The following is a 27223-nucleotide window of genomic DNA, read 5'->3' as shown; positions in this document are numbered from 1 at the left end:
GAATCACTAAATATAATCTTGAAAAATCTAACATTGGCACAAAAGGACAGATAGTGTAGGATTCCTCTGATATGAGGTTCCTAGAGTGGTCTAATTCACAGAGACAGAAAATAGAATCAGGAGGCTGCGGGGTTGGGTGGGGGCAGGGAGAATGTGGAGTTACTCTTTAATGGGCACAGAGTTGCAGGTTAAGAAGATCAAAGTTCTGGAGATGGAGGGTGGTGATGGTTGCCCAACAATGTGAATGTACTTAGAGCCACTGAATTAACACTTAAAAATGGTTAAAATGGTAAATTTTATCTTGTGTCTCTTTTACCACATTTTTGAGCAGGATTTTGAGGAGGAAAGTAACAGTAATAAAATAGTGCTATAGCGCATTTGCAGAAGAACTAGGAAGGTGGCCAGTTGGAGCTGAGCTGGGTGGGCCCGCGAGGCGGCCACTGCAGGTGTCCAGGTGTGAGGCAGTACAGGTCGGGTCTATGGGGCATTTTTAAGAACAAATGGCGGGACTTTGGGACAAATGTGACAGAGATGATGGAATATTCCAAGGTACCTGGAGGGCTCCTATTTTGGGAATTTGGGAGACTGGTGATTTTTGGAGCAATAAAGAGAACACTGCAAAGGAAGAGTCCTTCTTTAAGGGGGATGTGGAGGAAAACTTAGTGAAGGTAAGGTGACTAGAGAGTCTCCTCTTTTTTTTTTTTTAAGATTTATTTATTTATTTATTTGACAGAGAGAAACACAGCGAGAGAGGGAACACAAGCAGGGGGAGTGGAGGGGGGAGAGGCAGGCTTCCCGCAGAGCAGAGAGCCCAACGTGGGGCTCGATCCCAGGACCCTGGGATCATGACCTGAACTGAAGGCAGACGCTTAATGACTGAGCCACCCAGGCGCCCCTAGAGAGTCTCTTCTAATCACATATTTTTTTTGAAACATAGATTAGAAGACAGAAAGTCATATGTGAAGTCATGTCACAGAACCTTAGGGATAGATGGGCTAATAGAAGGAATAAAGAAAAGCAAAAGGTCAGGAACTGGGCTTTGTGGGACTACCCACAGTTACGGCACGTGAGGAGGAAAAAAATGTAGAAGAAGTGAGGTTGGCCAAGTAGAGGAGCCCAGAAAAGCCTTCAGGCAGTGAAGAATGAAACAAAAATTAAAATAAAGAATATCAAATAGATTACATGTAAAAAATGTCAAAATGGATATTTTCAACACAAAAACCACCTTGCTGATGATACAAATCCCTGAGAAAATCATCATATTGGTGGATCATTTAGAATCACTCCTCCATATCAATTCCCAAGTCTTTTGCTGCTATTCAAACTCATCCCCTAGTTTCCTATAAAAGTAGAAAGCATATTAAAAGAACCATCTAAATAAAATCTTTTCATATGTTTGAAAACTTAAGAAAACAAGTGATGATAGCACTGGAAAAATGTACTGAAAGACTGCTGGTCACCGTCAGGGTTTTGTGTGCAGGTAAAAGTTACTATGTAGGCAGCTACCCTCAGAGTCAAGATCCTCCCAGGACAAGCCTCCAATCTCTCATGTTAGGGAGAAGAACATAGGACCCCAAGTCCCCGTACCTCCCCAGATCTGCTCAGTGCTTTATAGTTTGAGCCACAGTTAAATTTGTAAAACCTTTTTGCAATTTTTGAAACAATGCTATCTGAAAAATATTGAGGCAACCAACACTGAATTAATCACTAGTTCTAAATCAGGTCATTTTCTTAAAAAAAAAAAAAAAACTTTATTTATTTATTTATTTGACAGAGAGAGACACAGCGAATGAGGAAACACAAGCAGGGGGAGAGGGAGAGGGAGAAGCAGGCTTCCCGCTGAGCAGGGAGCCCGATGCCGGCTGGATCCCAGGACCCTGAGATCATGACCTGAGCCGAAGGCAGACGCTTAATGACCGAGCCACCCAGGTGCCCCAGGTCATTTTTTTTTTTTAACCAAATACTCCAACCAACTGGTTTAATAACTAGCATTCCAAATCATCGACAATTTCCCAGAACTCTGAAAGTCGAAAAGATAAGCTAGAACATTATTGGTATGACTCAAAGCTATCAAGTTAAATTTCAGTTCAGGCAAACCTTGTTTGTCCAAAGCTCATGAAAATGGTGAATTTTTGCACAAAGTCACAAATACAAATATTAATTTTCAGACTATTCTGTTTTGGACATTATCCAACACTTGTGGCCATTTGACAGATGTACATCCAATAGCACTGACAGGATTTGTAGATCAATTTCGGCTTCCGGGGCTAACAACCTTCTTCCCTGAAAGTAAAGGAATAAAGCCAAAGTTTGGTCGAAACTTGCTTCATCTCTGAGAAGAGGATTACACCTGTACAGTTTATTTCCAGACACTTAGAACAGGTCTAGAGAAAATATTCTAAGAAGCAGTAACTACCACACTGGTTAAATGCTTATCACTAATGAACATTTATTGGGTAGTAACAGAGCCATAACCCTCATAACTTAACCACACTACACTTCTATATTGCCAAAGGTACAACTTCATTTCATAAACATAATTTTTAAAGGCATACAAAAGAACTCCTGCAATCACCAGTTTGAAAAGAGCCATGTCATCTTATAAGTTCCCCAACATAGCAAATGCCTCATCTTGTGTTTAGAAGTTTGACACTCCTTTAAACTCTTTTGAAATTCTCCCCATACTAGAAGAACCCCATGCCAACATCTAATAGACTAATATTAATGAAAGATTAGCCTCACTTTCTCAGCAACAATGAGTTTCTTAGAAGATTTCCTTCTTTTAGAAGAAAACAAACACTATCTGATAAAGGGAAGATGGATTCCATTTCAGACCTTTGAGCTCTCAGATCTGGAACATAATAATCTGATTGTATCTATATGGTATTCACTATGAGGGCAATGCATGGGTAGAACAGAACAGACGGACCGGGGCTATGAACATCCCTGCCCCCTAGCCCCAACAGAGCCACAGAAAAAAGAAAAAGTAATTTCAAAAGGGACACATGGATCCCATACCCCTCCCTTCCCCACCCCCACCAAAAATAACCAACCATAAACTTTTAGCACCTCTCAAAGACTTCAAGAGAAGCATAAAGGAGAATGTGTTGCCCTAGCTAAGGACCCTTAAATCAGAGCAATTTCTTTCTTTATAGTTTTATTAAAATATGCAAGCACAGTCCTTATAAACAAAGGAGGCATTTCAGTTTTTGCTTAGAAAAATGGGAGCCAATACATTCCTTCTGGGAATTCAGGGTAAAAGCTTTACAAAAAGTGTCCAGATGTGCTTAAGAAGTCAGTCTGTTCTTTCTTTTAGGAAAGAGTGAAGGGAAAAACAAAGGGTGGGGGAGACATTTTATTAAAAATTGGAAAGGTTATTAGTTTTTCTTGGCTAGCACACTAACCTGCCCTCCGCTGACAAACCACACAGGAGTACCTGAGGCTGAGGAGCACCTCTGTGGCCTCCGACAAAGTAGCAGGGAGGCAGGGACGGCTGGCGGCAGTGAGAGCCTCCGGACCTTCTCTCACCTCCAGAACATCCTGCGGGGCAAATGGCAAATGGTTCTACAGGGTGGCGATGAAACGGGGGAGAGACTCTGAAAGCCAAAGATCCTCAAGTGAGAATCAAGCACTTTTGTATGAAAACAAAACACCCTTGGGACAAATCTTCACCCCCACCCCCCAAAAAAGAAAAATAAAATTCTTTCTTAACTGAAATGTTTTGTCAACATCATACCCCAGTTTTAACCTGGAAGCTCTGTGGAGATATGAAGCTTCCTCTGCCCAGTGATTCATTCCCAGAGTCCTTTTCAACCAGAGAGATTTAAGGAGGGCGTCTGTTCTGAGGTGTTCCTTCGCTTTCAGAGCCGTTGATGCTGGCTCTGGGTACTGAAGGGAAAGGAGTGTTTCAAAAAGAGCATAAATAAGAGAGACAGAGAGGCAGGCATATATTGTGAATAAAAAGATAATCCTAATAATAGTTTACATTATCACGAACCAAAGTTTATATGAGCAGCTAAGCCCCCTTTCAAAGTAGAGGGCAGCTGCTGGTACCGCGGAGGAAAATGGTATGTCAGAAATGTGACCTACCTTCAAGTTTGTTTAACTCAGCTGTCAGCCACCGCTTCCTTCCGCCACCTTTCACCAGGATGGGGGTGGAGGCGGCACCCTTTTGTGAAGTGTTTTGTTTGCAAAGGCAGGGAACTGTCTCAGGACTGGAAGGCCCTAGTCTCCACTGTTCCTGGGCAGTCCTGACAAAGGCCAGGTCAGCCTCATCAGTCCCCCCGAGGGTGAAAATCGTGACCCCCATCAGAGAAGCAGCCCTGGGGACGCCCTCCTACTCTCCCCCAGGAGTCCAAAGAACGTGTTCCGGATGAACAGTCTTCGTCTCTGGAGGCTGCCAGGAACCTTATGGGAAGGAGGCCGGGAGGCTCAAGGCTGTGCTTACACGAGGGCCTGCCGAATCTTAAAGACCCTCCAGGCATCACGCACTCCCAAAAACACTGCCCCCACATAAACCCCTTTCACCAAAAGCCTTTACATGTGTAAGCTGAATATCTGCACTCAGCAGAGTAACCCAGCCCTTATTCATAGCACACGTAGGATGTGTGGAGCGCAGGGCTAGGCTGTGTGGAAGGGTCTAACAGTAACTGAGATGGGGGCCGAGGGCCCAGGGAAGTGACATTCAGGCAGAAGTGACACACCTGTGTTAACTGTGTTGACGACTGGGCAAAGGGGCACCTTTCAGAAGTAGCCAGGGTCACGTTTCCAAATTAGAACAGTGTTACATCTCCGGCCACTTATTTGGAGTTAAATATACCTACAGAAGCAGGAGGTACATGAGAACAGGAGAAATGGTCCCTGTCATTTATCTCCTTTTCAATTTGGTATGAAGCCCATTTCAAGATGTGTCCACCCAGCCAAGAGCTTTCTGCGAAGGCTGCAGCTTCAACCAGCCCCAGGCAGAACAAGGGGTAGAGCCCCAGCAAAGAGTGAACTCCAAGGAGGCCACCTCCTCCCCAGCCCCCTCTCAGCCTCACCTCGGCAGTGTGGCTCATGCTGCTGAAGCACATGAATACACTCAGTGAATGACCAGCTGGTGGCCCTGGGGAGACCTTCAAATGATCTTGCAAGCATAAAGGAATGCCCGTCATTCTTCCGGCAGAGCACCACAAACCACAGGCCACGGAAAAGGGACCACCATTCATGGAGTGTTGGCAAAGGTTCGGGGAAGGTGTTCACAACCAAGCTTTCTTTGGGTGAGGGTGCTTAGCTGTACAAGTCGCATGTACCATGCACATCTCAGACCTTCGCATGGGGGATCAAGACACTGTTTGCTCTGCTCCTGTTGCAGGTGGAATCTCTGGTTTAAAACCACCCAGTCCTGGAGCGCCTGGGTGGCTCAGTCGGTTGAGGGTCTGCCTTCAGCTCAGGTCATGATCCCTGGGTCCTGGGATTGAGTCCCGCATCGGGCTCCCTGCTCGGCAGCGAGTCTGTTTCTCCCTCTTCCTCTGCCCCTCTGCCTGCTCATGCACTCTTGCTCTCTCTCAAATAAATATCTTAAAAACAAAACAAAACAAAAAGACACCCCGTCCCTTCCCAGAGCAACCTGTCATCACTCCTATCTAAGCTCGGGACTTCCAGAGCGTGTGACCCCTGAAGGAAGACTCTTCATCCCGTCAGCCTTCTCAGTATGCACCAGCTGCGGGCCCTGCTGGTCTCTGAATGCGTGACCTCTTCCCCAGCCTCTCATGGTCCCTTACTCGTCTGGCCTGTGTCAGGTGCCAGTCTTCCTGACAGCCAATCGGGCATTCCTGTCTCCTCTCCTGCACATCAGAGGACACCGGTGCGAGCCAGCACGTCTCTGCTTTTATCTTCTCTCTCTACCCACCCATATATTGTAAGTCCAGGTCCTCTGCTCTGTGGAGGGTAGCCCAGACTCACCCTTATGGACATGAAGGGATTGCTTTTATGGAGCTCTTCCAGAAATGTTCTTAGGGTATCCAAGGGACCCTCACTGGGGACCCACTAAAGCAACACCACCTCAACCTGGGCAGGTGGCAATCACTCAGGATGATAGCTCCTGGACCCGGAGGGAAACCGGGGGGACAGCAAACCCTGGATGAGGAGCTAGGGTGTCTGTGTGTCACAAATTCTCACCTCTTTAGTGTTCTTAATAAGACAGCCTGGTGCAAATGGGGGTGCAAGGGAAACAACAAAAAAAAGTTAATCTCTCAGCTCTGCAATTACTCACATGCAGATTACCTGCCAAACAAACTATTTCTTATCTCTGATCAATCTTCATCTGCAGATGCCTTTCCCCTGCCCCTGCTACCACCTAGCACATAACCCAAATCCTTGCCTCCCCCGACAGTCGCTGACAGAGTGGTCCAGGCCTCTAGGACTGTCAACACCCCGATGTAATTCAGGGCTCACGGGAGTCTGAGGTAGTGCCCTTGTTTATGGATTCAGTGACTGATTAGGCCCTAAAAGCTTCTGGCCCAGAAGACTAAATGGGTTGAAATCAATCATTAACAGTAGCGTAATGTTAAAAAACAAGTGATGCAAAGGGGCTTCTGAACCCCATGTGAACAAGGTGGACAAGTACACGGGAAATAAGAGGATGAAAGCACATGGACATGCAGGGGCCATAAACCCCAAAGGCAAATCGACAACGACCAGCAGAGTGGACGGCGCACATTTTGTAAAAAATAAAGTCATCTGTATGTCAATTTCTTTTTTGTCTTTCTCTTTTTTTTTCTTTTGGTTTGCCTCTCTTTTTTTTTAAGTTTTTATTTAAATTCCAGTTAGTTAACATACAGTGTCATATCGGTTTCAGGTGTACGAGAGAGTGATTCAACACTTCATACAATGCCTGGTGCTCATCACAACAAGTGCATTCCTATGTTGGAATTTTTTAAAAACTCAAAACCTATATATGTGTGCATGAGGCAAGAGTCCAGGTGGAAACCAAAGTGATCAAACTCAATAAGGAGATGGAATGGGTAGGAGAGACAAACTACTCCCTCTGAATGAAAGGTCCGATTTCTGATTCTTAAGAATTCTAGTCTGACTGTCCTATTTTACAGGTAAGTAAACAGAGTCAGCAGGGTCTCGTGCCCTGTCCAAATCACACTCAGCTGACCTGGGACGCCCTCATCTTGCAGGTCACATTGATGTAAATGGGATAGTCTAACGGTGGCTTCTTTTTTTTTTTTTTAAAGATTTTATTTATTCATTTGACAGAGATAGATACAGCGAGAGAGGGAACACAAGCAGGGGGAGTGGGAGAGGGAGAAGCAGGCCTCCCGCAGAGCGAGGAGCCCAATGCAGGGCCCGATCCCAGAACCCTGGGATCATGACCTGAGCCGAAGGCAGACGCTTAACGACTGAGCCACCCAGGCGCCCCTAACGGTGGCTTCTAACCCAAGACCAGAATTTGTGAGAACTCCAGTAAAACAGGATTAATTTATATATTTTTTTTAATGAGGAAATGTGTGATCAATCCAAAATTGACCTTGGAAAATATATAAATGAAGAAAAGATTTACTAGCCAAACTACTGATACAAATAGAATTCCCACCATAATGCTTAAATTCAACTATGTTCATAATATGCTATTAAGTCCGAAAGAATCAATATTCTTATTTTAAAACCCTCATTTATTCATTTAAACCTCTTCCCTAATACTCTCTACTAAGCAACATCTCATCCATACCTCACTTTAAAACTATCAGACTTAAGGGGCACCTGGGTGGCTCAGTCATTGAGCATCTGCCTGCGGCTCAGGTCGTGATCCCGGGGTCCTGGGATCAAGCCCCACATCGGGCTCCCTGCTTGGCAGGAAGCCTGCTTCTCCCTCTCCCACTCCCCCTGCTTGTGTTCCTGCCCTTGCTATCTCTCTCTCTGTCAAATAAATAAAATAAAATCTTTAAAATAAATAAATAAAACTATCAGACTTAAAAGCATTAAAACTTACTCAGAAGGTAAATCAGGTGGAAAGATTTAGTCCTTCTCTAACAAATGCAGAATAAGACAAGTATAAGGTACAACCAAAATAACAAACAATAAATAAGAATTATAAATGTCGGGGCACCTGGGTGGCTCGGTCATTAAGCGTCTGCCTTCAGCTCGGGTCATGATCCCAGGGTCCTGGGATAGAGCCCCACATTGGGCTCCCCGCTCTGCGGGAAGCCTGCTTCTCCCTCTCCTACTCCCCCTGCTTGTGTTCCCTCTCTCGCTGTGTCTCTCTCTGTCAAATAAATAAAATCTTAAAAAAAAAAAAACTATAAATGTCAATATTTTCTAGGATGTAGAAAAATGAGCACACATTCCTCCGATAACAGACTACCACCAATGACTAAGCACTTGCTATGTGGCCAGGTGCAAAGCAAAATGCTTTGCATTTTGTATCTTATTTAAGTCTCAAAACAATCCTGGGGGATAAACTCTTATTTAAGACAGTATCTTATTTAAGTCTCAAAACAATCCTGGGGGATAAACTCTTATTAACCCATTATACAGATGAAGAAATTTGCCTGAGGTCATAATAAATGAGAGCAAACAGCAGAGCTGGGATTATAAAGCCAAATTTGCCCTCTTCCCAAAATATAATTCTTCATCATTGCACAGGGCAAACTGGCAAACAAACATGCAGTAAAACCTACAAAACTTTGCCGTGGTAATTCCATTTGGGGGAATACATGCCAAATCAACAAACCAAAACGGCAAAGGGGGCAGGCAGGAAACCAATCTGTATGAAGATGTTGAAGCAGCTTTATAACAACAGTATATTGGAAACAGCCCAAATGCTTCATCAATGAGGCTTAAGGGCCAAGAAAGGGGGTGCACACAACAATAAAATAATATATGGCCAGTAAAAGTGGCATGTCCGTGAACTATGTCAATACATGGAAATATCTCTAGAAAACAAATTTAACTAATTCAAAGGGATACATGCACCCAATGTTTATAGCAGCATTATCAACAATAGCCAAATTATGAAAACAGCCCAAATGTCCATCGACTAATGAATGGATAAAAAGATGTGGTATATCTATACAATGGAATATTACTTGGCCATCAAAAAGAATGAAATCTTGCCATTTGCAAAGACATGGGTGGAGCTAGAGTGTATATGCTAAGTGAAATAAGTCAGAGAAGGACAAACTACCATATGATTTCATTCATGTGGAATTTAGGCAAACAAACAAATATGGGAGGGGGAGGCAAACCAAGAAACAGACTCTTAACTACAGAGAACAAACTGATGGTTAGGAGAGAGGAGGTAGGTGGGGGGATGAGGGAAATAGATGATGGGGATTAAGGGGGGCACTTGTCATGATGAGCACAGGGTGATCACTAAATTTTACACCTGAAACTAAAAACAAATGTAAGCAAAAAATAACCATAAAAAATAAATTCAGTGATTACAACCCTGTAGCAAGATGTATGTGTGTGTTCAAGAGTGGAATAACCACATTTAATGTTCATTAAGCACCCCCATCCCTTTCTTTTGCATTAGCTTGAAGTTACCAATTTGTAAAGGCAACACAAGGAGACCCTGCAACAAGATGCTATGATTCAGGATGTCCTTCTCTTCTGGATCCAAAGAAGTGAAGTTTTCATATGAAAATAAAGGAATAGGGGTGCCTGGGTGGCTCAGACGGTTAAGCATCTGCTTTCAGCTTGGGTCATGATTCCAGGGTCCTGGGATCTAACGCTGCATCAGGCTCCCTACTCCAGAGAGCCTGCTTCTCTCTCTCCCTCTGCCTGCCACTCCGCCTGCCTGTGTTCTCCCTCTGTCAAATAAATCTTTAAATAAATAAATAAATAAATAAATAAATAAATAAATAAATAAATAAATAAATAAATAAAGGAATGGCTCCACTAATTTTTAAGCCCCTCCCCCCCATGGTTTAGGCACTTTTTATTTTCCAATTGAAGTATAGTTGACACACTAGGCATTCCTATTTTTAAATCAGATTAAATTGGGTTATAAGCCCTTACCTCATGAACTTTGTTAGCCATTTAGTAAATTTATTTAAGACCTAATATGTCTACAAATTGGAACATAATTTCTGTCACCATTTGGTTTGTACTAATAAGAGGCCACTCTGAATCTTACTCTTTGATAACACATTTGAACATGTAACACTATTTAAGATAACATAAATCCATGGGCCACAGAGGAGGGAAGTTTAAGGGTGTCTGAACATAATATGCAGGTTTATGCCCCAAATGCAGTTTTTATAGGATCTCATTCCCTGAAAAGAAAGATATGCCCACAAGGGTTCTTCACACTCTCTCAGGGTTGGCCGGGGGCCCAGCACACCCCTAGTCAGGCCACAAATACTCCCTGACACATTGCTCCCTCAGGCCCTCCAATGGCTCCCCATATAACCAATCATCTCATGCTCAATTGAAGAGCATCCAAACTAACTGCTGCATCTTTGATGAAGAACAAGGTTGGGAAGTCCTGGGAGGAACTGGGCCAAAGTCGATGCTATCTGATCCACACTAGAGAAAGAAAAGCAGATTCCTCCATTCAGCAAGAGTGTCCTCTGTCTGGGCAGATCCCACATCAGTCTTTATTCCAAGGTTCCTTTTCTCTGTCCTTCCCAACCTACACATCCTGTCCACGTTCCTGTTTTGCCCTACACTTGGAATGACTTACTATTGTCCCTCAAACATAAAGAACCGCTGGGCTCCGTGTGCACCTGGCACAGAGACAAAGCCCCCAGTATGGCAAGGTCTGCCTTTGATGGTAAGCTGTCCAACATGGTAGCCTCCAGCCATGTGTAGTTATTCTGGTGTAAAGTAATTTGAGTAAAATTTAAAATTCAGTTCCTCAGTTATACTCGCCACATTTCAAGTGCTCAACAGCCACAAGTGGTTAATAGTTACTGAACGGCACAGTGCAGAGAACGCATCCATCATCACAGAAAGTTCTACTAGACGGCACTGAGCTAAGAAGTTTCAGCACCTACCCACCTGTCGCTGCAATTCCAGGTGACATTGTCTCACAGCTGGACAACTCTTCCCAGCCGTCACCAGGTACCATCTGTCACCTCATCTGACACCAAGGTGACAGCTCAGTTTCACCTTGGCAGCATTTTTTTTTATTAAGACATAGTAAAATGGACATTTCTATGAGTTTATACATATATCAATGTCTACATTTGTGTATCCACCACCACAATCAGCATACAAAACAGTTCCATCATCTCCCCAAAATTCCCTTGTACAGCCTCTTTGTAGTCAAATCCTGCATCTACCCCAAAAACCCTGGCAACCACACTGATCTGGCAGCTTTCTAAAAAAACTCAGATTCCTGGCCTTCCCCTGGAAATCTCACTTAAGCAGGTCTGGGAGGAGGCCTGGAATCTGCACCCTCACCTCCGGCCAACCATGTTCCTCAGGTGATTCTGATATTCAGCCAGGTTTGGGAACTTCTGGGGTAAATTCGGAATCCTGGTTTAATTTAATTATCTGCAAAGTGCTCTCCAGTATCTAGGCTTGCTCTCTTCCCACCCCCATTAGCTGCTCTGTTGCACATGGCAGACATCCATTGCAGGCTGGGTGATCGGAAGGCAGGGCAGGCTCGGCTGCTGGGGGCACGGGCAGGGTAAGAACTCTGTGACTCTGGTTTCTGGCAAGAGAGGCCTCTCTGAATCACGTGGCCTGCCATCCTAATCCCTTCCTGGCTCTTTGTGCCATGGAATCCTCATCTGGCAAAAAAGGAACCACATCAGAAATAATTGCCTACCTCCGAGGCTCGCTGGGAAGCGATGATTTAGATAATACGTTCAAAGGCACCGAGCAGCCAGGACGAAAGGCATCCCCGGCCTGGATACATCATCACCATGCAGGGCTGCCTTTGGATGGAACTCTCCTCACCCTGTTTACCTGATGGATGTGGGAGATCAGGACACAAAGTACAATAAAATTGCAGCCATATAAAAAATAAATAGATAAAAATGTGTTTTCCTCCTAAATGCATGATCCCAAGGGCAAGGTACCAAATTCCATTTTTAAAGGGGAATCCGAAAGAGTCAACATCATCTCAGAAAACCTCTTCTCAGAAAGTAAACAATTACAAAGAGGGTCAACACTTGAGTTTAGCCATTCTCTTTAGCTTCTTCAGCTCTGCTGAGGATTCCTGGAAAACACTTTGAAAAGTTTAAGATGATCAAAGGAAAAGTATGGCCAACACAAGAAATGCTATCATGTAACATCACGTGTTTATTTAGCCCCACCAAGCCAAAGAGAGAAGACTATTTGAAAGGGAGAGAATGCCTGCTTAATCAACTAAAAATGCATTCATTACTATGCTATTCACCGTGGCTTTCCTGAAATCAGACACTTTTGCCCCTAGACCATAAGATTGAAGCGATTTGAAATGAAAATATTTCCTGTCCACTGCTTGCCAGTTTCTAGCCCCAGAGTGATATAACAGATGACATCCAGTACAATAAATGCTTTTATTAACCATAAATTTGAGACTGCTTTAGGGATTTGAAGTATTGGGTTTCATGCTGAAAAAATGTAATGTTATCCACAGACCATCAGTGAGTAACAAAAACAGAGGCACAGGTTATGCTACTTTGATCAAATTATGGCAAAAAAAAAAAATTGTCTTTTGCATTTAAAATAGTAGTTGCATTCAGGGCATATCTTCAAGGAGCACCACAATAGTTTAATCATACGTCTTGGGGAGTTTAATGGAAATTCATCCTGAATGCAGATTTCTAGAACCAACAGCTTCTGTTAAACATAAAAGAAGTTGAAAAGTGTTATGAGGCTAAGTGAGCTGAAAAATTCAAATGCTAAAACGGGACCCCTAAATCTGGGTCTGTCGACCTCAGCACCATTGACACACAAAAGATAAGTCTTTTATCGGGGAGGGCTGGCTTATGCATTTCAGGGTGTTTAGCAGCATCCCTGGCCCCTAACTACAAAAAGCCAGTAGCAAACCCCTTCCCAGTTGTGACAACCAAAAATGTCTCCAGGGATTCCCCAAATCACCCCCAGTTGAGAACTGTTGCTCTGAATCAAAGTCTAGGCCCGCTTAGCAAATGCTGCCTCATTTCTCTTTCGGCAAAGACCATGCATGTCAGAGTTCCAGGGGTCTCGGGGTCTCGCGGCCTCAGCTCTCTGCCCCAGGGCCTCCCTCTGCACAGAAATGGGGAGCCCCAAGTGATTTCTGAAAATCAAAAGCACTCTGCACCCCCTCTCCCACTGAAACCGACGGCGGCACAGCCATGGAAATGAGAACCCTCTCCCCCGTGACCAGAGCAAACTAGCCTAAGCAAAGGCAAGCCGCCCCCGCCCCCCCGCCCCCCCCACCAGGCACACCCGGGCCGGGCCTTTGTGTCCGGCACATTCCAGCACAGGAGCGGGCTGCACCGCATCCCTGCCAGCCTCCAGACTGCTGCTTTCTGGCCTTTCACTGTCAGGCCAAGGAGGGGACCCGGGGACCCTGCCAGAAAAGAAAATGAAAAGCAAAGGTGAACCTCTGCGGCCCATTCTCTGCGTGCTGAATGTCTCACTATTAGGTTTCAGCATGACATTTCCCGGCCAGCAGGGGAGGGGGCCCGGTCATGAGAGCTGAACAAATGCCTGGGTGCACAGGGCCGCCTGCACCCTCCCCGTCTCCCCACACTTATGAATAAAAGATGGAGGGTTTGTCTGGGCCGGTTTCCCGGTACCCTGTAAGAATAACAACTGGCCGCTTGTCGACGTTTTAACTTACTCTAAAAAAGAATCGATAGGAACTTTACAGGTCTTTAACTGTACACGCCCTTACATGGGGTAAGGACAAAGAAGAGAAAAGCCACGTAATTAGGTAGAAGATAGGAATTCAGGTTAAACTAATGAAACGGTCTGTCTAGAAGTGACTCTAATAAAATAATTTAAGCAACAAGCGATAGCAGAACCAACAGGCTGGGAACTGACTTTGAGGACATGTTTTGAGTGAAGTGGCCTTTCCTGGAAATAAAGTTCAGTGTTTTCTTAGCACAAAGGAGAGTAATGACTGAATTTTGGTGTGAGGATGCATTCAACTGGAAACTTGCCCAGGCCAGATAGAGGTTTTAATAGGAACTCGTTCCCAGTTGCAGAGGGCGACAACTACAAGGGCTTGCGACAAGCCTGTGTGAATAGCAAAAGCCTTAAACATTCTCGAGACACCAGAGCCCTAATGTTGAGAGCACAGCTGATTTCAAATACTCTTTAAGGGAAGAGGGTATATTACAGCCTAGCACACATGACACCCTGTGCTTTGGATTCTTAGTAAAGTAAAAGGGAAGCCTTCATGTAAAGCATCTCCTTTTTAAAAAAGACAACAAAAGACTGAACTGGACGAAACCACTGGAAAGGTCTCCATGTGCAACAGTTTCAAGTAGAAAAACCAAATTTTGCTCAGCACTGAAACTGTATCCATATTTGTTACCTACTGATACCTAACACACCACGTTACAATATCATCTTTGGAGGGATCTGACCAAAATATTGACCCTCATCGGGAGAAAACGAGCTGAAACCTAAATTGTGGGACCGTCCACACCACAAGTGACCTTGACTCTTCAGAATGCGTATTTATGAAGCACCAAAGAAATGGGTGGAAGGACTGTCCTCAATTAAAGGAGACTGAAGAGACAGGATGTCTCTGTAAAAGTGATCTATTTAAGTGGCACCTGGGTGGCGGTTAAGTGTCTGCCTTCGCCTCAGGTCATGATCTCGGGTTCCTGGGATCAAGCCCCGCTGCGCTGGCCTCCCTGCTCAGTGGGGAGTCAGCTTCTCCCTCTCCCTCTGCAGCTCCCTCTGCTGTTCCCCTGCTTGTGCTCTCTCCCTCTCTCAAATAAATAAATAAAATCTTTTTTTTAAAAAAAGTGATCTATTTAAGAGTGATCCTTGTCTGAATCCTGGAACGTGATCAGAAAGAAATCACAAAGGACTGCAGGACAACTGAGGTAGGTGGGGCAAGCAATTGGTGACTCCAGGCAAAGGGGTAATAGGTGCTCATTTTACTGTGCTTTCAACTTTTCTATAGGCTTGAAAAATTTCAGAATCCAAAATATGGGAGAGAAAGTAAAGAGAAGCCCAGGTACCAGTGCTGGTGGCAGGGGGGTGGGGGGTAGCTATGCAGGAACAATTTCACCTTCCTGTTTAGTTTCAGAAAATACATGCCCAAAATATTACTAATGTTTTTTAAAGGAAAATTACATAAAGTCTTAATACAGCATAGGTCTAGGATAAAAATAAAATGTAGAAAACATAATAATACATTATTCACTTAACTGGGCAAGGGAGGTGGGGATGTGCACACAGCAGACATTTAAGACATTCATGTTTCTGCTTTTAAAAAAGTCATATGTCCTTTAAAAGGCGCTTTATGCCTTTCCCTAAAACTCTTCTCCTGCAATTTATCATTCTCTGTCTCATGTCAGAAAGCCTACTAATTTAAAAACTTTTTAGAACAGCTCTTTAAAACCCCCCTGCCTTCCGCCCAAAGTCTCCCCCCATTATCCACCCTCATCTTTCTTTAATGAGATAAAAGCAATAATTACACTAGTCTTGACCAACTCGAAAACTAGGCACTTAAAAAGAAAAGTGTGACCCTTTAAGTAAAAGGAAGAAAGCTCAGTAAATGGGAAATGTGCTCAAGTGTAAAGATGTGGGGGTAGAATTTCTGTCTCTTGAGGACTTCAAAACCCAGGGAGGAGAACAATGAGAGAGGCAGCGTGTCCAGAGCAGCCTTATGAGGGACCTGGGGGACTGTCACCTTGGGCGAGTCAGACACTGGGAACCCACAGCTCCCACCGCCCAAGCAGCCTTTGGGCAGCACAACCAGATGTTACATTTTCTCTGCTTAATTTCGGTAAAACTCCATGACCTCTTTCTCAAATTAAAAAGGCAATGCTATTTTTTTTAAAACCACAGGAGCTATCTTTAGTGAAGCCTTCTAAGGATTTCATTAATTCATAGCCAGCCAACCAGGACCTTTCCCACAGTCTCCCACAAAAAAGCCCGGGAAGTCACTGACTGCTTGGCTGGATCTGAATATGAGCAGAGGTAAGATCAGAAATATCTAGTTCCTCCCAGAGGGAGGCAAGCCATGAAAATCAAAGGCGGGCAAAAACTCATTACCACAGCTGGCCGGCAAACCCACTGCCCTGGAAAGAAGGCAGAGAGCATCTTTGATTCTGGATGGACTGTCTAGTGACTTCAGAAAATGAAACGTGTTCACAACCAGAGGGGATGAAACAAAACGAGACCCATACATCTGTTAAAAAGACAAAGATTTCCTACCAACTGGCCAGCTGCTGCCAGGGAATGAGAATCATTTCATAAAGTCCAAAACCAGGATGCATGGTTAGCACCGGACAGTAACTTTTACATTTTTTTTTTTAAATCCACAGTGCATCATAAACTGCACAGTCCAGACATCTCTTGAAGCAACCAACACTTTTCAAGGTGTGATCCCCATCCAATCCCGGCCCGATCACCACCTCAGTCATCCCCTGGACCATCCTGCAGCCCAGCAGTTGGCCAGGGTGGGCACATGGTGCCAATAATCTATGATGTGACTAGGCGGAGCATATTTTATGCTAACTCTGAGCACCTAATGCCACGTGATGCACTAACGTCGAGAAAACACAAGAAACCCCAGAACTTCAGAGGATATCTGTATGACAACTGCTCACCTTCCAGGTCACCTCAGCAGAGATACCACCCTCCCACCACCCCCGAGATCATCCGCATTTACACCATCATTCTCACCACCGACTGTAATTTCCTGCAGAGCACTTGGTCGTTCAAGGAACATGCAGGGAGAACCTGCTATATGCCGGCCCCTGATCTCCCAATGCGGCAGGAAACAAAACAGATACGGGCCCTGACCTCATGCCTCGGACACCGTAGTGGGGGAGACAGGCAGACAAGAAAACACCATGGGTGTCTCCCAGTGAAAAGTTCTGTGGAGAAAAACAAAGGGAGGAAAAGAAGGCAGGTTGCTATTTCAAACAGGCTGGTCACGTCGCTATCCCGTTGTCCTACTTGTCTCCATGCTACAGTCGAAGATCCAGAAATTGGGCCCAGCGTGTAGAAAGCACCAAATACACACTGAGTGAAGAAATGGCCACTGAGGGTCACTCTTATCAAACCATTCATCTGCTGGAAAAACCCGTCAAGCCTCATGTTCCTGACAGGTGCATGCAGACAAAATTCAAGGCACCGTACATCCCAACCTACATCCTCAGCCTTCCTGTCCCCACCCCGTGCAAGGAACCACTCTGCCCCAGCTTTGCCACTTCTTTCTTTCTGCCACACTTTTCTTTCAAAGGATCTCCCCACCTCCTGTTTCCATTTACAGAGGGGGGCTGCCTTTTTTGGCCATCCAATCCCTTCACCAATCCCTTCTTCTAAGCCTCCTCTGAACCATCCGAGTTAAGTTTCTTCTTCATAAACAAATCAAGTTTCCTCTTCTTCAATGCATCACTGCAAAAGGCTGGATGCATTCTCACTAAACCTGGAGACATGATGGGGTGGGTGTGACTTTGCTACAAGCAGGCTTTCTGGCCCAGGTGAAATTCACATGGGGAGGCCAGGGGAGGGGGAGCACGACGTGGAGAAGCCTCCCAGAGAAAGGTGAGCCTCCTCCAAAGCAGGGGAAACTAAGGCAGACGAGGAAGCCAGAATTACTGGGAACCAATGGGGACAAGGGCTAAAAAGCCAGATTTCCAAAGGTGCCAAGCAGGGCCTCAGGCATTGGCACATCCACACTGGCAACTTCATAGGCAGAATGTTCTAGTTTGAGGAGCAGCAGGAACTGTGGTTCGTGTTTCTCTGGGAGGAGCGGGGAGGTGCAGAGAGAGGACGAGAGTTCCCTGTACCTTGGAATCCTTCCTGCACCTCCCTGTCTCGGGGCCCCTATGCCTTTCTCTTGCAGCCCCAGCTGGGTGGGGAGCCACTGCAGACAGGGGAGAGGGCCTGGTCCTACTGTCTTTGTCTTTTCCCTGGAAAACGTAAGTAAACTACAAAACCACACCAAGACTTGACACGGTGTAGCTGCTCAAAAAAACAGTGTCTTCCCTCCTCACTCCAGATGAGTCTTCCTGAACTTCAGATATTGAGCAGTTACAACAAATCCTAACCATGTGAGTGCCTGTGCCCCACCCAGAACCAATGTGGACCGCCCCTCCGCCCCCCCCCCCCCGCCCCCAGAGGAAGGCAGCAATTAACAGTCACTCAGCAGGGCCCACACTTGCTAGGGCCGACGGCTTGCGCATCGGTCTGGATTACATTGCATTTTCCTCTGGTAAAAGGGGGGCCATTTCAGAAGAGGAGAAACCAGAAATCACCTGGACAGAATAAAATCACAAAGAAAGGGTTTTTAAACATATGGCCTGTCTTAGAAAAATGCACTTCTCTGTTCCAAGGAAACCCTCCCTCTATCCCCATCTCAGAACAGAAGTCTGGGGCCATAGCCAGCACTTTTTAAAGAGTTACCATTCAATGGGAGGGGATGGGCTTGGGGGGTGTCATCCTACAAAACTGACAAAACAGAACCCTTGGAAAAACTCCTAGTTTTTAAGGAAATAAAGTTTTTAAATCTAAAAAGGTTATATTTAAAGCCTAATCCCTCATGATTTCAAAAGGATTCATCTGAAGTATTCATTTAACATGTGAAATGTAAATATCCATCCGAACATTTAATTAATGCTATCAATTTCCATTGCCTTTCAAAGTTGCCGCTTCAGTTTTATAGGACATTTCTGATGAGTTCAAGCAACATTCCCTAAAATGTAGTAATTTTAATGAAAAAGCCTCATGATTGATGTCATGATTAATGTTCAGGTTTGGAATGAAGGAACGCACAATAAAATGAACATTTATTAAGTTTCCAACAACCTTGCCATCTACTGCCCTTTCAACTCTTAAGGTACCAGCCTTATGCAAATAAGACATTTTACCATTAGGTTTACTATAAAACCAATGCTTCTTAAAAGTGCAGCTTTTTTTTAATACAAGTAGTTTCCATTCATGCTATTAAATCAGACAATTTATAGACCACCTTCCGTTTTAGAAGAGAATCATGTGTGTTCACATCACATCTTTATTTTGTCCTCCACCCAGTGATTTGTTGAGGACAGCTGGTACCTATTAAGTCCCCCCTTTAAATGTTGTAGCCTTAATTAGCTACATCCACCTTCCCCCAACATTTCCAAACAAGGAACCAAAGCAAAGGGAAGCCGTTTTTTATCACAGATGCTTTGAACAATGGAGTTGTAAATGTTAAAATAATAGTCTCCTTTAGAAACCAGCTAGTTATTCCTTTTTTAGGCTCCATCACAGAAAACAGGGTACATGCAGTGTTTAAATGTTCAGTGTTTGTTACTTAGGTAATTTTTAGTTCCACGCCTGCTGTTATTAATTAAACTTTCCCAAGATACTGCTTGGGAAAAGGTGAGGGACACTCTCCCCAGAGATATTCTTGGTATGATTTAGGCTGCACACTTCTTACTTGGGACTTCTGAGCCCATGAAACCAGCAGACAGAATCTGCAAGGAGAGAATAAGCCTGGTATGGTTTTCTATGAACAGATATCATGCTCTTCCCAAATAATACTTTCCAACTCACACAATGAGAAATCCACTTGATTGTAGGACCTTAACCTACCGTGTAGATTTAACACACTGATTTGGTTACAATGTAGACTTCCCTTCTTTTCAAAAACAAAAAAACAAAGTAATCTATGATGCACTCAGGACTTCAAGTGTGAATTATGTCAACCAGCTAAATTTTGAGCAAGATAAGGAGCTATCTCTAGGATTGCCCCCTTAGATTTGGTTTCTTAGAGATTTGCCCCAGCTTTAATCTGCAGTAAGACTATCTGTTTCAGTAGGATGTGCTCTCTCCTGGGCTTGTGTCTTTTCAATCAGCCAGTGGCCCTGCCGGGTTTAGAGTGGCAGAGAGGAAGTGGCCTGTGGTTAAACAGAGGAAATTCCAAGGCATTTTAATAGAGCAAATAGTCTCTTTACTTCCCACAGGGAAGAGCTTCAAAGGCCCCAGGCCCTGGAGGAGACAATGTGTTGTGGGGCCATCAGTCACCTAATCGTGTGTCAGGACCATTCAGAATGTCCCAGCAGCCAAGACAAACACAGCCCAGGAAGACATTGCCTCCCACTGGAGGAGCAAGTCAGGCTGCTGGGAGATGGGGCCCCGTGGCACCAGCACAGACAGGCCCCCTGAGCTTGCTGAGGGCAGGAGACCTCCAAATTTGGGGGAGACATGAAACAGAAAAGGTCTCAGCTGCCAGGGTAGAGTGCAGGAGAAAGGTCTCCTCTGAGGGCACTGCCCTCCCACCCCCCACCCCAGCCTGTCAAGCTTCTAGGGGTACCTGGGTCCCCCCACCACCTCAGCCCATACTCTTACAAATGGGGGGGTAAGCTTCCAGAAGCCTAAAAGCCCATCCATCAGAGGCAGACACAAGAGGGAGTGAGAAACGAAAATGTACAATTAATTGCTGATGGGGTGGCCCCAGCCGCAGCAGACATCTGCTGGGCATGGTATGTGAACAGCTCAGGGACCGATGAGGGGAAAAGAGGGTCTAAAAGCTTAAACACACACACATTTTAGGCCAAATGAAGCATGAAAAATACTCAACTTAAAGACTTACAAAAGCATTAGCAGTTCTTTCCTTCGTAGGGACGCTGGTAAGGTTTGAACTGCAGAGAATATGATTTGGATCCTATCCTACTCTTTCCCGAGACTGTTTTCCAGACAAGCCCAGCTGTTCTGGGGAGGAACCCATGGACGCGTCAGGGTCGCCTTCACTCCCGACCTCCCCTTCAACCCCAGGCTAAAGGCATCCACCCAAACCAGGGTGCCTGTCCCAGCTGGCTCCCCTGGACCCCCTTAACCAGCCTGACCCCTTTCACTGGCCAGGGCTCTGACAAAGTCTCCACTTCCTCTCTAAATTCAGGCAAGTAATTTAAAGTCAAACTCTGATTTTAAATGTTTAGAATGTGGTTTCTCTCCCCCTTCTCTGGCCCCGGGGAAGTCCTGTCTCCTAAAGCAGTGGCTTTCATCATTGAGAGAGCATCAGAAGAATTTGTTAAAAATGCCAATTCCTGAACCCCCATCTCACTCCCATTCTGGTCGCATTAGCCTTGAATATGCATTTTTAACGAACTCCCAAAGGAATCCTGATACTGGAAGCCCCTAGACTTTGAGAAATTGTGTTCAGAGGGAAAGGGTCCACAGCCGGTACTTACTTGCCGGTCTCATTCACCCAGCTGTATCCCCTTGTTAAAACAACTAGCACAATGCCCCAGGCACTGCAGGGGCTCTGGGGTTGGGGGGGGGGGTCGGTGGGATGGATGGGGGAGGGGAGAGAAGGGAGGGCAGTTCAAGAGAGATGGACCCGCGCCAGGAGGATTCCCAATTAACGCGGCAAAACAGGCTGGAGGAAAGCATCGCGGTTCTTATAAAAATGTCTCTCTGAAAAATGTGTCAACCAGGGCTGGGTCATTTTTTAACCAAGAATTCTGTAAGAGACACAAGAGCATGTATAACATGGAAGACATGCCCACAAGACAGGCAGACCAGATGCAGGCTAGGGAGCCATGAGCTGCAAGTGAATGAAAACTCATCCAATTCAGAATCAAATAAACATGCCTGGGCCCACGGCCAAGGGGAGTTCTTGGATTGGACTTTTATCAGGACCTAAATTTTAACCAGCTGGAACTTCTTCTTTTCCAAGTACCACCCTATTCCTTCCTACCTTTTGAGATGAAGTATTTGCCTTAAATGGGAAACTTGCACTTCATTGTAAAGATGATGCCAGCATTCTGGCTTCCTGAATTCCTGAAGGAGCGGGCTTTTTGCAGGGTAGACATTTGTTTCAGAGATAAAAGACCAGAGAAGATGTACCCCATTTAGATAGAAGGGCATTTCTTGTTCCCTCCTTCTCCACTGCAGGAAACGCCACTAAATAAAAACCTGGGGAGCTGATGCCTAATTCTTTGTTCCATCAGTGTATTTTGAACAACTAGCAAGACGAGGGAATAAAAACTTCAGCGCAAATGACTGATAGTTACCCATCACAAACAAAAACATTCCACTATCAAGAAGCAAGAGTAAAGATCCAGTGTAAATGAGGATACCAGTTTTAGAAATTGTTACTTCTTTGGGAAAATTGTATTTATTACTCCAAGAGCAACTTTACCTGGCAAGGGCCCTAAGGGATTTTTTTAAGTAGTCAAGGAAGTGTGCCCACAACTCATTTCTAAAACACTAAGCTGTGTTCAAGATGGTATCGGCCCCTTAATTGCCCCACTAATAATAGGAAGGTTGTGAAATCTGACCATTTAAACCAGACCAGCTCCTCAGAGAGCCTCCCCAAAGGGTGTGTTAGAAAAGCTGCTGAAGGTTCGCTAGCTGCAGTCACCTTGCAAGTCCTGGGAAAATACACACTGCTGTAGGGGCAAGAATTCCTGGAACAAATGCTCCCTGGAGATCAAGAGGGTCATTTGCTCAGTTCCTCTGCAGCACCCAGATCCTGCAGGGCTCACGTCTCCATCCTGCTGTCCCCCTCTCAGGTTCCATGTGACCTGGACCCACAGGAAGTCTCCTGTTTGATTCACACATAATCAACCCTTCTTTTATGTCTGCATGGCCCCAACTAGACTGTAAGCAACATCAGAACTGAGACCAACATCTATGAGCTGAATACCCACCATCTGATAGGGGACTCCGATGTGAATCAAGGGCCCAAATCACTGTACACCAGTATTCACTGGCCAGTCCTCTGACACAGCAACTTTTGGAAGACCCGATGTAGGGAGGTGGGGGCAGGGAAGGCTTCCTGCAGGAAGTGCTGCTGGAGCAGAGGAGGGAGGCTGAGGTGTAAAGAGAAGGAACACAGACAGGAACAGCATGTGCAAAAGCCTGTTGCAGAGAGGACACTGGAGCTCAGTGCTCTCATCTCTCCAACCACTTCCTAAAATCATCACTTAATACAGAATTTAGCAGGAAGGCTGTAGGGTCTAATTGGGCTCAGCCAAGATTTATGGGCTCTGAGGCCACCAAGATGAGGTTAAATGCCTGGCTAAAGAAACCTGTCCTAAGACACAGATGTGAGCAAATATTGACAATGCAGTGTGGTGAGAACTAAAGTGCAAGGATCTGCATGAGAAGAAAAAGCAAGGGGAATGGCATTCAGGGAAGGCTTCCCAGAGATGGTATCACCTGAGCTGAGTCTTAGGACAAGCAGAAGGTTCTCAGGGGAGGAAAAGGCATCCTAGGAGCAGAGAAAGCATGCCTCAGCAGCGCAAAGGGCACAAAAGTTAGGGACAGGCTGGAAAGGTAGGTATGCAAGGCAGGTGGGCAAGAGGGGTTGGGGAGAGCTGGTGGCTCCATCAGATGCACCAAAAGGCAAGTCCAGGAGGGAAGGAGCCATGCATCAGGTTGGGAAGAGTGTGGAATCTGGGAGATGGCCCAGAGGCTTCCATGCTCATTCAAGAAGGGATGAAAATGATCCAAGGAGAGAATTAGTGAGACCAAGGTAAAAGCTGTTGAGGTCACCCCCAACTAGGAGTTGTGGTGAGAGAAAAGAGGTCAGCCTGAGTGTGAGGCTTCTGGGGTGGGGGCCACCATTAATTCGGGGCAGGGGTACACAGGGGAAATGAACACATTCCCACAGGCATAGAGAACAAAACCATCAGCTTAGCTCCTTTGGGTCACTATTATACCCAAAACATTAAATCTTCCAAGCTTTGTGAACTGACACATGAAGCTACTTAGACGATTGCAGAAAAACAGCAATTTGGACTGATCCACCTATGCTGTCATTTGTAAACTCAAAATAAAATACATGTGATGTTCTTACAGTTATTCAAAAGCCAAAATATCCATTTAAATCCAAAAAGTTTAGCAGGATTAATAAGTCAATATGAGATAGCCTTAAGGAAAACTTTTTGATCTAAAAACTGGGGAAAACTTGGTATCTTAAAAAATAATAATTGTGATATTTTACCAAAATGTGACGTTTTACTCAAACAGGAAGGTTATATTCACTATGGGGTTGGTGGTGGGAGGGTGTGTTATAGCTCCCTATAGTGCGGCTACTAGGTTTGAAGATATCTCAGCTGCCTGGCTCATACCTGGTTTTCTGTACTGTGTTTCTCTGAATGTGGGACAAGGCAGCTGGAAGCACCAGCCTGAGACTCTAAAAGGGTGCCAGGTCCTAGGCCTTGACGGTGCTGAGGCCATTCAGAACATCCCAAAAGAGGTGAGTTAAGCTTGTTCTAAGTAAAGCACCCAACTCTCAGCGCAATAGCGCTGGGATAACTAGGAAATCCCCATTTATTCCCATTTTTCAGGTGGAGAAACTGGAGCCCAGGAGCAGAGCCAAGGTCATGTCCGTGGCTGCCTGAGTGCAAAGCCCTCACAAAGCCCTCCACAAGTCTAAAGGCCTTGAGTGCCCTGACGCCTGGCAGCCCTGGCTTGGGTGGGCGGTGCGGGGCAGACAGATGCAGTCTCCGGGTCCTGGGGCCGCCCAAGCCCAGGAACCCTGGTGGGGACCGGGGACCGCAGCATCCCCGCGCACACCGCCCCCCACCCTATGCCCCACCACCCGGGACAGCATCAAAGTGCTCAGTTACTGGGAGAAGGCTCCAAACAACAAGGCTAAGTCTGTGCACCTCTCCAGTCTCCTCTGGAGCATCTGACCGAGGTAACAAACTCATGCCTTCCTTTGGCCTAGAAAAATATCCGCCAAGTCAAGCTGGGGCCAGGGAGAGGGGGTGTAGGTCATCCGTGAGACCATTCGCTAGACGAAGGGCTGAACGGGGAGCAAAATTTCCCAGCAAGTCAGGAATCGGGGGTGGGGTGAAAGTGGGGTAAGACGGCCCAGCCTAGAAGGAACAATGCGGCCACGAGAGGGGGCGCATCCCTCCCCAGCGCTCGGGGTCCCCACCCTGGCAGTCCCGGGCCTCTGCAGAGTTGTGGACCGGACGGGTGGACTACAGGACCACTCCTGCTCCAAAACGCTCCCAGTCGGGACAGCTCGGAGCATCACAGCCCCGGGGCGAAGGTGGAACGGGTCCGGGAACAAAGGGTGGGGCGCCCTTCTCCCGCCCGCCGCGGGACGCCCCTCTCGCTCGCCCTCTGGAAGCCGGACCCCGGCCAGTGGCCGCGCCTCATTAACAACACAAAGCCGGGGGTCGGGCGGCCCCTTTCATCCCGGCGGGGGCTGGTGGGCGCGCGCCCCGGGAGGGAGGGAAGAAGGGCGGGAGCAGCGGGGATCCCAGCCCTGCCGCTGACTCCGCGTAGGGCAGGCACGTCGGCGCCCGTTCGGCTGCCGGCAAGCACCTGTGCGCACCGCGCCCGCCGCGCTTTTGGGGACGACGAGAAGTTTCTCCTTACCCTCCAGCCGCAGGTGTCTGCGCCCCGCGCTCTGCTGGAGCCGCCCGCGGCCACGGCCAGCTGCGAGCCGTTGAGGCAGGCGTTGACCGTGAAGAAGACGGAGCAGAGCTGCATCCACGGGGCCATGGCCGTGCGCTCGCCCAGCCCTACCCTCCTCTGCACCCCAGCTCCCTGCCTCCGGCCAGCCCCAAGTGGGCGGTGGCGCCGGCGGCGGCGGCGGCGGAGCTGGCCGCACCACCGAGCATGCGCTGCCGGCCCGCGCCCTGCCCCTTCACTCCGGGCCCCGCCCCAGCCCCCGACTTTAGCGCTCTGGCCACGCCCCTCCAGCCCCGCCCTCTTTCTTGGCCCCGCCCCGCCCTGTAGTCCACCCCCAACTATGGCCACACCCCGAATCTCCAGTGAGGAGACGGGAGCTGCAGTTTTTTCCCCCTCACCTGACAGGTCTTTTTTTTAATCCAAGGGATATGTCCAAGTGATGCCTGCTCCCAGCAATAAACTCAGGAAAACAGAAAGAATATAATAATAATGGTTTTAAAAATAATTTAATCAGCACCTACTATTTGCCAGGCCTCTTCTTGAATCTTCCCAACCGCACAGGGAAGTGTCAGTATTATTCTTGTCCCAGTTTCCGGCACAGAAAAGTGAGGGTAATGTGATGGTTAGAAAAATCCTGGCTGAGACCTCCGACAAATGACTTGCTCTCTCCATGTTACTGTTCCTGCCCCCTGTAAACTGGAATAACAAAAAGTATGCTAGTCTGGGGAGGATTCTACTGCTTAGCACATAGCAAGTGCTCAATAAATACTACATTCTATCATTAACCGACTTGCATAACGTCATCCCGCTGGTACCTACTGAGATTCAAATCCAGATCTGGCAAAAACAATACTCTTAACCACTACACTTGTCAGACTTACCATTGCGAAATGGGTAGGAAGCTGAGGCTCAGAGAAGTGGAGTAGCCAAGGTCATATGACTTCACCACGAGCCCCTTCCCACTTTGACTTGTATCTCTGTACCTGAATCCCACCACTTCACTGTCCTCCGCCCTGCCCCTCATCTCTGCTACCACCTCCTCCTTCCTACGGGCTAAATTGCCTCCTTCCACTTTCATCCCAATATATGATGCATTTCTCCACTTGAATCCAGAGTGATCTCCGAAAGGTAAATCAGGTCACTGACTTCTGATTAAAAATCCTCTGTGGTGGCATTTATTCAATGACCATTTACAATAAAATCCATACTGGCCCCACCTCCCCCCACATTATCTTTTCCCACTCTGCCTTCACTACCTGGCTCCAAGCTGTGTGGACCTGCCCACTCAACTGCATCTTCGTCTTCTTGTCTCAGTAAACCTTGGAGACTCTGTCCAAAAGGCGTCTTCCTCTACATGACTCAGTAAACCTTGGAGACTGTCCAAAAGGCGTCTTCCTCTACATGACTCTCTCCTTCTAGGGTCCAGAATCCCCTCCTTCTCCTTGTCTGTCAGGCCTAAGTATGGTGACAGTTCAGCTGCTGCTAACATTGTGTTCCTCTATTTTCCCTCATGACTCCACACACCCTGCACATACCTCCATTCTTAAACTCTCTACGGAGGTAGAAGTAGACCCAGTTTGGCATGCTACCCCCGTGGAGAATGAAGACTCTTCTCAGTAAACTAGCAGAAATCCTGGAGACTGGCTCTGACAAGACCACTTTGGAACCAGGGAGCAGAGCCAGCTTCACCTGAACCCCAGAGGCTGGAAGTGGAAAACAACAGATGTCCAGAGAAAACTGGCACTGTTGCCAGAGA

General features: G+C 46.4%; 1 protein-coding gene across 3 annotated transcripts in view; it reads right to left on the bottom strand.

Moving 5' to 3' along the window:
• IL17RD (interleukin 17 receptor D) overlaps positions 1-25617 on the bottom strand; it is a 69227-nt gene extending 43610 nt beyond the window's left edge. For 2 of the 3 annotated variants that reach the window (XM_045862135.3, XM_045862136.3), the window contains exon 1: positions 25432-25617. In XM_045862135.3, the coding sequence (XP_045718091.1) occupies positions 25432-25557 (126 nt within the window). In that variant the 5' untranslated portion in view covers positions 25558-25617. Of the gene's footprint in view, positions 1-3404; positions 3525-25431 lie in introns of those variants that run through there. The other variant, XM_064594940.1, reaches the window with a different exon arrangement.
• Between the last annotated feature and the right edge of the window lie 1606 nt (positions 25618-27223).

Source organism: Mirounga angustirostris, unplaced genomic scaffold (assembly GCF_029215605.1).
Source record: "Mirounga angustirostris isolate CCGP_5_RB_7025 unplaced genomic scaffold, mMirAng1.0.hap1 SCAF_1, whole genome shotgun sequence".
In the NCBI taxonomy this organism is placed as follows: domain Eukaryota; kingdom Metazoa; phylum Chordata; class Mammalia; order Carnivora; family Phocidae; genus Mirounga; species Mirounga angustirostris.
Note: the sequence above shows the minus strand (reverse complement) of the source record. Positions and strands in the feature narration are given on the sequence as shown.